We start from the raw sequence: 12,222 nt of genomic DNA, 5'->3' as shown, positions 1-12,222 counted from the left end.
CTGAATTCATATTATCCTTCATCTTCCATTTCCCTGAAGGAACCTAGTTCAGTTACTTGTGATCATTAACTTGATTAAAAGTAGGTAAACATAATCTGCTCTCTAGATCAGGAACATAGAATCCATAACTTGTTGAAAGATGCTTAAAATGCACAAATGAGTGAGACTAACCTGTGGAGAGGATGTAACCCTTACACACTGGTGTGATACGTGGCATCGTCTGATAGAAGCCTGGATCAGGGGTGCCTTTGACCAGCCTCTCCCTTGCAGGCAGTCACTGAGTCACAGACGAGGAGACTGGAGCACACAAAGTTGGGAAGAGTAGATGTATAGGGTTAGATTTTTAATGGTAGTTGAGAGGTTTTGACCTGATGAGATAGGCAAATGAGATTGTTCAAGTATTTTTAAGAAGAGAACAATGGGAAAAAAAGTTTTATTTAAACAAAATTTGTCCTGAAAATAGAGAAAAAAATTAAAATTTCAAGCCAATTCAGAGGCATTGTGAATGAGACATTATTTAGCTCTAGCTAGCTCTCTCAGCTCCCCGCAGAATGGTCATCTGCTGGTCATGGGGCTATAATTTTCTCTTAAAATATAAGTTTTTGTTTTTCACTGTTCTTCTGTTCCCCTCCAGCTTTATTTGATGTATAATTGACTAGTACAATTATAAGATATTTAAAATGTACAATGTGATAATTTGATATGTATATTCATTATGACATGTTTCCCCCACATTGAATTAAGTGACACATCCATCACCACACATATTTACCTTTTTTGGGAAAGGGGTGAGAATTTTTAAATTCTACTCTCAGCAAATTTCAATTATACAATATATTGTTATCAGCTATCGTCACCATGTTATATGTTAGATCCTCAGACCTGATTCAACTTATAACTGAAAGTAAGCTTGTACCCTTTCAACAGCCTCTCCCTTTTTCTCCCACCCACCTCAGTCCCTGTTTCTATGAGTTCAACTTCTTTTTTTAGTTCCCACATATAGGTGATACCACATGGGATTTGTCTTTCTCTGTCTGGCTTATTTCACTCAGCACTATGCCCTCCATGTTCATCCATGTTGTTGCAAATGGCAGGATTTCCTTCCTTTTTCGTGACATGATTATGGATGAATAGTATTTCGTTGTGTATATATACCACATTTTCTTTATCCATTCATCCTTTTATGGACACATAGGTGGTTTCCATGTCTTGGCTATTATGAATAGTGCTACTATGAACATGGGAGTACAGAAATGATGATGGTTTTGTTTCCTTTGGATAAATACCCAGAAGTGGGATTGCTGGCCATATGGTAGTTATATTTTTCATTTCTTAAGGAACCTCCATACTGTTTTCCATTGTGGCTACACCAGTTTGCATTCCCAACAGTGTACACTGGTCTTCATTGTTCTTGGCAGGAGAGAGCCAGGAGCTGCCTGCCATTTCTGGTGAGTCAGTTGGCCAGCATGGAACATTCGTTTCATCATATTCTCCTGCTGGAGATTAAGAGCATCACTGATGCCTTTTCCTCCATCCTGGGCCCTCAGAGCAGAGATATCTTCCGCATGAGCAACAGCTTCACTGCCATTGCCAAGCTTCTTACCCAACAACTGGAAACTACCAAGACCAGAAGCAGCAGGTGAGCAGGAGGTCCTTTGTACCTCAGGGGTATGTCATAAACCCATAGAAGAGTCGCACAGGCAGTAACAGTTTCTTTTGTAGACATTCAACTTCCCAAAGAAAATCAACCCCACTAACTATCTCAATGCAGAGTAACTTATGAATAAATTTTGGCATTTGCCGGATTTTTTTTAATTTGTGAAAGCCAGAATGTAACAAAAGATTTTCTAGAAAGTGCACAAAATGTAACAAAGGAATAAGAATACAGTACGAATAATGATATTTATAACACTCACTTATTTAGTCAACAAGTGTTTAGCAATTGCTTACTCTGAACCAGGAACTCTGTTAGAAGCTACACATATAGAGACAAATAAACTATATTCCTTGTACCCCAAAAAAGCTCACTTTCTTTTTAAAAAATTTTTAATGTTTATTTTTGAGAGAGAGACAGAGAGACAGATTGTGAGAGCAGGGAAGGGGCAGAGAAAGAGAGGGAGACACAGAATCGGAAGCAGGCTCCAGGCTCTGAGCTGTCAGCACAGAGCCTGATGTGGGGCCCAAACTCATGAACTGTGAGATCATGACCTGAGCTGAAGTCGGACGCTTAATTGACTGAGCCATCCAAGCATCCCTAAAGAAGCTCACTTTCTAATAGAAGAGATCAATATTTAAGTGGCTAATTAGAGAGTAGTGGGAAGGTTATGCTTAATCAAGATGCAGCCAAGGAGTCTGGGGAACACAGAGATAGGGATATCTACTTCTGCATGCAATGAAGAGGAATAGGAAGCTGAGATCAGGGAAGGCTTCCCAGAGGGATGATATTTTGAGCCAAGTCCTAAAAAATGACCAGATTGCACCAGGCAACCTTTTGGGCAGCATGTGAAAGAGCACAACACTTTCTAGAAACAGAAGCCATTTTGTATGGCTAGGGTGTGTGTTAGAAAGAGAGCACCACTAGGTATTGCGAGTGAAGTGGTAAGCGGGGACCAGATGATGGTGGGCCTGACTCATTCCTGAGGAGTGTGAATTTTACTCAGTAGGCTAATAAAGAATCATTGTGGAGGTGTGTACATGGAAGGATATTATTCAAATCCCTGTTTGAGGAAGCTTACTCTGATTCCAGTGAAGACTGTGACAAGTGAGCTCACAGTGGTATGGCTGTGTGGAAAACAATACTGGGGTTGAAAAGAGAGAGTAAATATAGTGCATCAAACTGGCCCTTTCAAGAAGTTTGTGGGAAAAATAATACAGATCATGCAAGACTGGAGAATAGGTTTTATTTTATTTTGCTATATTTTGAACACGGAAGCACTTGGAAAAAGTTTTATGGCCCTGAGAAGTTAAAAATATTTGAAAAATATTTTTCTCTCATTTGATCCTCATGACCACCCCTTCAAGGCGGATATCATTATTCCTATTTTACAGAAGAAAAAACAGAGGGTCAGAGGTGAGTTTAATGTCTCCCCAAGGTTACACAGTGAGTAGGTGAAGAGGATGGACTCAGACCTTAGTTTCACCCTTCAGATCCTATGCACTGGAAGGTATTCAGTTCTAGAAAAGGGACAGGACTCATCTGAGACTAGTGTCAACTTTTGTGAGTTTTGGGGATATCAAATGATGCATACTATTTCTAGTATGAATTAAGGATTCCAAAAACAAAAGAAGCCATCCTGACAAAATAGGGAGCATTTAATCACCAGGGTTCACTTTATGTCCAGCTTGGCACAAAGCCTGGAGAGTCCAAGAGATATAAGACACCATGCCTGCCCTCAAGAGGTCTGTAGTCAGGTATGCAGAGGTTCTGGTAAAAGTGCATACAACAGGCTGGGGAGCATGAGAGATATGTTCACTAACAGCCAGGAAATTATAGAATGTTTTACAGAGAAGGTCAAATTTAAGTTCATTCCATATTTATTTATTTATTATTAAAAAAATTTTTTTAATGTTTTATTTATTTCTAGGAAAGAGAGAGAGACAGTGTGAGCAGGGGAGGGTCAGAGAGAGAGGGAGTCACAGACTCTGAAACAGGCTCCAGGCTCTGAGCTGGCAGTCAGCACAGAGCCCGATGCGGGGCTTGAACCCACGAACCGCGAGATCATGACCTAAGTGAAAGTTGGACGCTTAGCCGACTAAGCCACCCAGGCGCCCCCATTCCATATTTATTGAGTAGATTCATGGGCCAGGCATTTCTCTAGATACTAAATTAAGTTGTACAGGATGAATGAGAGTTTCTCAGATGAGGGTAGAAAGGATACTTCAAATACAGAAAATAGCATGTGCAAAGATACGAGGGCTTAAGAGTGTGGGACCCAAACTAAGGAAAAGCAATTGGTTCATTGTGGTTGGAGCAAGTACATCAGGATAGGGCGGGAGAGTTTACATGCTGTGTCAGGAAGTGGGGCGTTCATCCCTTAAGCAGTAGGGAGGTTTGGAACGATTTTTATCCAGGGAATGATCACAGCTCCTAACTGAGTAATTAGCAGATGGTAGGAACTTGATAAATGGTTCTTCACTGAAGGACTAGGTAAATGAGGAAATTTGGCTGGAGCAGCAAGAGAGTGACCAGGATGCTATCGCTGGAGCCTGAACAGGCTCTTTCAACTCTGAGGGAGGCCTGGACTAAATCCATAGTGGAGGACTTAAGAAGTCAGGGCAAATCCTTATAGTGAGGCGAGCACAGAATTATGAGGAACTGATTACCAGTAGGAGGGAGGATGAGAAGAAGAGGGGGAGAGTGGATAAAACCCAGAGATACATAGTTTGAGTGATGGCGTACACATGGAAGATAATGCTAATAACCATGAAGAGAGGACCAGGAGGGGAGCCCAAATGGCAAGCTCTCTTAGCCCACTATACACAGAGAATAGTATCTGGCCACTAGAACCATCAAAGTCAACAATAGCTGTTCATCCAAAGACTGATTACAAGTGTCCTTTTCTCTCAACACCATAGTTTTGATCCGTTGTTGCCTGGCTCAATATATAAATGCTTGTAAACCAGTGTTTCTAATTTTGGTACTATTGAAATTTGAGCTAGTTAATCCTTGGTTATGGGGCTGTCCTGTGCATTACAGAATGGTTGTCAGCACCCCTGGACTCTGCCCACTAGATGATGGTAGCAGTCCTCCCCCTCAGTCGGGGCACCAAAAGTGTATCCAGACGTTGCTGAATGTCCCCTGAGAGACAAAAATCACTTCCAGTTGAGAACTACTGCTATGTACATATTCCATTCAAAAAATAGCATTTTAACAGACTCATGATCTGCCTAGTGACAGCCTAAACAAAGCCGTATCCAAGACATCCAAGGCCAGCATCGCAAAGGGGTGATTTGTCATTTGTGTGCAAGCACAAAGTCACCGTTGGCCAATTTTCATCATGTGTTTTTAGAAATTTGGTTTAGAGCCTCCACAGCAGGTGTTTGGAAGAGCCATTTTGTATTCTGTGCACAGCCAGCCTGCTTATTGCTTCTTCCAGTGATGAGTGACATGTGCATCAGATGTGAAAGCTTAGGCACACATTCTGGCCAGCCTTCTATGTGTTCTCTATTGCCTCTGGAAATGCAAAGCTGCAAGAGGCCAGTTGGCTCTGTAAGAGTATATATTTGAAAAATATTTACATAAAGGAAAAGCACGTTACACAAGGGTGTTACATTGGGCACTCGACCGTTAATAAATAGGCCTGATCCGGGGCGCCTAAGTGACTCAGTCAGTTAAGCATCCAACTCTTAATTTTGGCTCAGGTCACGATCTCACATTTCGTGAGTTCGAGCCCCGCGTCAGGCTCTTCACCATATCAGTGTGGAACCTGCTTGGAATTCTCTCTCCCTCTCTCTCTGCCCCTACCCTACTTGTTCTCTCTCTCTCTCTGTCTCAAAAATAAAATAAAATAAAACTTAAAATAAATAAATACACCCGGCCCAATTAGCAATAAACACTTTCCCCATGAAAAGAAGAATTTAGGAGATATGTACAGTGGAAGAAAAAATTAGGTTTTACTATCAAAATATGAATCCATATTGTGAGAATGCATTTACATTTCCCCTCCTTTTATTATTTTCCTGGAGAAAGAAAACACACTGAAATTAAATGTGACGAGATCAAAACATCACCACTCACCTTGTATACCATCACCACCATCACCATCCTCACTACCTCAGCATTTCTCAATTCAACATACTCACTTTGCCAATGTTCAATACTCACTGTCAATCTTCTTCTACTTGACTGTAATTATTCAGTGGGAGCCTCAAAACGCTGGTGTGGACAGCCAGCCTTTTGCGTTAGCTGCTCCTCCTCTCTGGTTGGTTGCTAAGGCTTCCTCTGAACATCTTTTCTCTGAATAGCCTCCATTGTGACCACTTACCTTCAATAATTTTAATCTGTGTCCCTCACAGAAGAAAGGTCTATACTTTTGTCTAAAGCACCCAGCAAAGTCTGATCTTTACAATTAAAGAGGAAATGGATAACTGAAGAGAGTTTGAAAGAAAATTAAAGATGATAAAATTCAAAACAGATGTCATCTAATTTACAAATCTGACACATAGCCCAGCAGGCCAGATTTTAGACTTCAGGCCAAAAATACAAGATTATCAAAAGAAAAACAATTAGCATCCTAGAGAGAATGAAAAACTGAAGTAGATAGGAACCTTCTTTGTGCCAAATCATTCTGAATTAATTGAGTGAGTTTTACTAGATGCACCAGGTAACATACTTACACATTTTTTGTTCCTATGTTTTAAAAACAATGTCTATATCTAAACAGTAAGCCAACAGTGCTAAATGATGGGATAGCCAAGCAAAGCATTTAGAATTTGAATCTAATTCTGGAGGAGCAGAAAGAGGTAACAGCAATTGTGGATTAAAAAGGAAGATGTCAAGGTAAGGGGAAAGATCTATACCTTTCGAAATTGTGGGAGCCCTAAGTAGCCTTCTGGGCAGCCACTAACCATAGAATCATATGCCATCCAGGACCCGGGGGAATCTAGGGAAGGAGAGGGTGAGTTCTCAGCAACTGTCTGCTGGCTGAGCATTCAAGTGATCCTTTGACTAAAAGACACCTTTGCCCATGCATGTGATTCCAGCGAGGCTGCTCTAATCAGGCACCATCAGATTTGGGGACAGTTTGTCACAGGTGGTCTTAGTAGGTATATAGGCTCAGGCCCCAGTTGGGGATGGAAACTTCGAGAGGTAGAAATTGTGAAAATAAATCAGGGGTAGGGGATCAAATAGGAGAAATCAGAAAATACAGAGAGAAGGGTGGCCATGGGAAAAGGCCCAGGGGAAGGCAGAGGATAAGGAGAGAGGGCATTTGCACACAGCTCCAAGTCCCAGGCTTAGGTGGGGTGTGTGTGTGTGTGTGTGTGTGTGTGTGTGTGTGTGTGTGTGTGTGTCTCAGAGGGATTCCAATTCCCTCAGATCCAGCTTTCAAACCCTAGCCAAAGCCATCAAGTCATGGGGGGAAAAAGTTGCTTATAAGAAAAGTTTTAACACAAAGCATGTGGTTAAAGCTTTCCCAAAAGTCACAGGCTTGGTTAAGTGGGTGGTATGTTCTTTTGTTGTTTTGGTGATAATGGTGGTAGTTTTGGTGAAATTTTGTGTTTATTCTTTGTTTTTAAGAATCAAGCTTGGCACAGTGGGGGAAGGGAGAATGAAAGGTAAATTATAGTCAAAACTAAATGGGTGGGTGTAAGTCTGATTTGGGTATAAATGGAAAGAAATGACACAATGGAGGGAAGATAATAAAACTACAGTATGTTGGGGAGAATGAAGGGAAAACAGGATAAGGAGATTATGTTTATAAGAGAATGACTCTAAGAAATCTATCCTCCTTGGAGTGGCCCCAGAGTTTTGGTTTATCCCAAATTTCATGCAGTAAACATCAAAGAAATGGATTAGAAGGGAGAACCGGGGATTTGAATCGGCCTGTGGCTCTAATATGTAGCCAAGCAACATGGCCTGCAAGGACTGTGTCCAAACCGTGAGACCTTGTGTAACCTGTCATTGCAGAGTTCCCATCTTGATATCCTGGAGATCACATTAGAAGCTACCTCCTGATGTAATGCACAGTCCCTGAAGGCATTGCCCAAGAGGTTGAGAATGATGGCTTTTTATGGAGTCCACAGCAGAAATTGTAGAGAGCAGTGGGCCAAGGTCTTCTTTACAACTTTGCAAAAAGCAGGTTATTATCTGTAGGTCTGATCACAGCTTTCACTAGCTTCTACCACAAGATAGATTTTGTGCTAAGAACTTTCAACTATGTTTTATTGTTTAATCCTCACAACAAAGCCTTCTAGTATGTATTATAGCTATAGAGGCTTCATGTTAAAATATAATGGAGTAAACCTTGTGGGCAGTCAAGAATAAAGGAAAATTCTCTAACCAATACTTACTCCCCTCTAGGTCCATGGTAGTTCTTGGAAGGGCAATAGTGCAAATGCCCAGGTGTTGGCTCACAGAAATTCCTTTGATTTCTTCCTTTGGTCTAATCTGGTAGATCTCAAATGTTAGTGTGGATGAGATATACAGTGCTCTCAGTGCTTCAGAGATAATTCAAAAGAATTTTAAAGGAATGTCAAGGGTGACTTTTGCCTACTCCTCCCCAAAGTGACAACCCTCCACCCTTTATCATTATCTTCTAGAACACCCTCCTTCCCTCTTTTCCCTTTGAAGGCTTGCCCTCTCTAAGACTTTAATTCAGTACCACTTCCCTACAAGATGTCCCCTACCCGCCCCTGCCAATTGTAACTTTCTCTGAGCTACTACAGTTCATACTGCCTTTCCATTCCTCTGCACCCACAGTCCTGCCTTGAAGTGTTATGTAGCTTTCTGTGTGCCCCTCTGGTTTTCCCCAAACTTGAGACAGGTACCATTCAAAGCCTACTCATCTATGGAAGGAAAATAGTGTCTTAAGAATGTTTATAAGAGTTCCCATTTTTTCAGGCAAGACATGTTTATACAAAGAGAAATTGATTCTTTGAGAGTAACTGTTGGCTCAGGGAATATACATGAGGAGGTTCAGGACCATAATTAAAAACATGTGATGTTCTGGTCAGCCTTGCCCCCCGCTTAGGAAAAGCTGAATTAATTTTGCCCCACCAAGGTAACCAGAGTTTAAAAAAAAACAAAAACAAAAACAAACAAGTGTATCTTTTCAATCTAGAGAGTTCTATGCTGGTCTCTTGTATAAAAAGTGAATTATAACAGCTATATGTGGCAGTAGCTGTGGCTGTTGTTACTCCTCTATGCGGAAGGAAGGGCTTCAGTCTTTTGCCCCTCTTCTTACTTAGGAGATTAAGTCTGACATGTGGTACCACTTATGTTCCATGTGTTGTTCATTTACTCCACCATTTGTCCTTCCTTAAAGCAGTATTTATGGTGATGTGAAGGTCTGTAAAGGTATTTCAGGAATTCGGTTATCAGTAAGAGATGTAGGTGGGAGACATCATTATCAAGTTTGGAGACAATGAAGCAAGCCTAGAGAGTGTGAGGCCCCAGAGGGGCTGGCTCTGTGAGTGTGGACAAAGAGGGGTGGAGATGGGAGGTGGGATGGCCCTGCCAAGGAGCGTGAGCAATGCATTTGCAATTGCTTGCAATTGTGGCTTCACCAGGGGATCCAAGCGTTTTGCCTGTAACACAGAAGTGTTTTAAAAAAAAACACAAGAAACACCAAAAAGGAAAAGAGCTTTTCATCAAGCTCCCATGGCTCAGCTTCCTCTTTCAAAAAAAGACAGGAAGCACCAGAGCTTTAGCCTGGAGAAAAGGAAAAAGTGAACTTGTGGAAGAGGAGGTGAAAGGGACTTGACCCTCTATAGCCTTTTGCAAGAGGGGTAACCCTCCCTGGTTCTTTTCTGATATCAATCGTAATTGAACTCTGAGGTTTCTATTTGCATGACATTTCCTGAGTTTTGAACACCTTTTCAGTTTTGGTCAAAAGGGATGCCAAAAGTCATTTTTCAGATCACTATGAAGAATTGCTCAGTGATTATATGTCAACTCTGTTCTGGTGTCTTGTTTCCCATAGGGTGTTACTCAGGGATATGAAGGTACAATGATTCTTGGTTAGTTACTGCATTATCACCAATGCCATTACATGTATTACCTATCCCTGGGGTAGATTCAGACACAACCTGAACCAAACACCTATGGAGAGGCAGTGGGAAAGCCATGTGACGTGGGTGCAGTCCGGAGGCAGATACTTTATGCTGGGTTTACTAGTCGACCTTCAGGAAGTTACTGAGCTTCTCTGTGCCTAAGTTTCTCCATCTGTAAATGGAGGAAGTAGTAGGACTTGACCCACTAGATTATGTAAGAAGTAATACATGTAGCAGACCTGAACAGTAAGTGGCTCATGCATAGAAAGCCCTCAGTAAATATTAAGTATTAGCATCAGTATTCTGTTCCAGGTGGGCACTATAGTAGGTACTTTCACTTAACATGTCTGTTATACCAGAGCTTCTAAAAATGTAGCTCATGAACCAACACCAGTCTGCTAGCATTTTTACTGGCCTGTAATGAGGTTATTGCAGAGATTGAAAATAAAAGTTTAGAACTTTGATAGCAATTTGACATGGATGCAATATCCAAATGAAGGATCAGTGGGCTGATACTCAGTTCTTTGTATGATTCATTTTATTTCTCTGGTAACTTATTCTTATCATATTTCACAAAAATATTGGCCTGTGACATGAAAATTAAAAAACCAAAAAGCTGGTTCTATTCCACAGGTCGTTTGAGAAGCATTGTATTAGATCCTCAAAGTAGCTAAACCCAGGCAGAGCTTAGAACTCTCTTTGGTAACTAATATTTTGCTCTCCAAACTTTCCTTTGGGACTTAAAGAAAGACATTTAATAAAGGAGAGAGAATAAACACAACACTTCAACGATGATTGAGATCAACCATTGTGGGATGGCTCAGCTGAAGAAAAACAATTCTTAATGGTGTTCAGCTTTACCATCAGGCAAACTGTGGACTTTTTATTAGGTTGAAGGCTGTTGGCTAGACTCTGCTAGAGATTGGCAGGAATTGAGTCACAGGATTTTGTTTTGTGTAGTGTTCTGTCCTCAACCCAGTCACTGGTGTGTTTTGACGGACTATACCCCCAATTCTAGGTAGCTATACATTTCTACCTATTAAAAATGGGGTAAGATATCATATTTGGGGTGGAAACTATGAGAGGATGTATCAAGAAGGAAAACGTAACCATTTTTTTGTTCTTCCAGTGTCAAAAGCTAGTGAGTGACAATGTATCAATCTTTTTCCTCTCCAGACTCTGTGATTGCATATTCATGGTAGATAACCTCTCTTTAATCCTATTACCTGTTCTCATCCCCAGACAGAAATGTTAGCCCAGAAAAAGAGGAGCATGTTATTTTTACAGTCCTTACGCCTGATTCAAAGTGTTCTAATGACATTACTACTTTACATTTTTATATTCCTTTGTCCTTAACAGAGTGTTTTTGTGACTTGTGCCACATTCAGATGAACATTCGTTAGGATCCAGCTGCCTTCTGTTAAGGCTGCTGCTCACCTGGCCTGCCCAGTCTAGTCTCAGGACTCCTGACTAAAGATTTAAGGCACATCTGAAGCACCAGTCAGTGGCAAAGCTGATGAGGTACCTTTACCTCGAAATCACAGGGGCTTTGTACTCTTTGCTCATCCTCTTTCCATATCCCATTCTCTCTCATCCTGGCTGAATGAAAAGTGAGCAAATGACTGAACATCTGCATTAGAGCAGTCACTTCCTCATATGAGGGCTTTTAACTTTTATTCTAACTATAGGAAATTCTCTTTGTCTACAAGTGTTCAGGATTTATACTTACAGTACAGAGAGGTGTTTTTTTTTTTTTTAAACTACTTCTGCATCTCAGTAGCATGAGGCACTATCCTTTAGTCCACACTCTTTAGGATGCCACAGGAGTAAAAGCATTGTATAGTCCCCCTGGCCCAGAGAAGGAGAGCTCATCTTCCAAGCTTGATATCACTTACACAGGCTGCCTTCTTCTGGTGTCACATGCCACACTGGGCAGCAGCCACCAGCGTTTTACCATTTGACTTTTTCACGCCCATTCTGTATGGACTACAGTGTCAAATCCAGTATATAATGCTTTCAGCAACCCGATGATGCTCTATCGCTAATCCCATCTTTATATGACAAAAATAAGACATAGATTTCTAAAAAGATTTGCCACATAGCTAATAAACAGGAAATAGGAGACGTGAACTTTCCTAGTAAGGCTATGTTCGGTTCATTTCCCCACAACCATCTCCTTTTGAGAACGCTTTAAAAAAAAAACCTTGTGTGAATGAAATAAACCGTGGAGTCATTTCATTTTAGGCAAAGCTGTACCCATGGCGTGACTGGTTCCCATATAAGCAGGCACCGACTGGTCTCTGCTCTTGTGCATTCAGTCAGAGGCTGAATTGAGTACCAAGACCTAGACTCATCATTGTCCTTTCTCTTAGTATTTGAGTGGCTGTTCCAGAACTGTTACCTATTACAGTCCCAAAACAGATGACAGCCCTGTGGTGCTGGGGGATCCTATGTCATTCTTATGATGACTGATGAGCCAAGATATTGCTAAAGAGTAAAGAATATAACATC

At 41.1% G+C, this 12,222-nt stretch overlaps 1 protein-coding gene across 2 annotated transcripts in view; it reads left to right on the top strand.

Annotated features, from left to right (window-relative positions):
• VEPH1 (ventricular zone expressed PH domain containing 1) overlaps positions 1 to 12,222 on the top strand; it is a 217,766-nt gene that overhangs the window by 97,635 nt on the left and 107,909 nt on the right. For both annotated transcript variants that reach the window (XM_077750127.1, XM_077750126.1), the window contains exon 6: positions 1,419 to 1,639. In XM_077750127.1, the coding sequence (XP_077606253.1) occupies positions 1,419 to 1,639 (221 nt within the window). The remainder of the gene's footprint in view (positions 1 to 1,418; positions 1,640 to 12,222) is intronic.

The sequence above is a fragment of the Crocuta crocuta genome, unplaced genomic scaffold (genome assembly GCF_008692635.1).
Source record: "Crocuta crocuta isolate KB4526 unplaced genomic scaffold, BGI_CrCroc_1.0 scaffold19, whole genome shotgun sequence".
NCBI classification, from domain to species: domain Eukaryota; kingdom Metazoa; phylum Chordata; class Mammalia; order Carnivora; family Hyaenidae; genus Crocuta; species Crocuta crocuta.
This window is presented reverse-complemented; position numbering and strand designations above follow the sequence as displayed.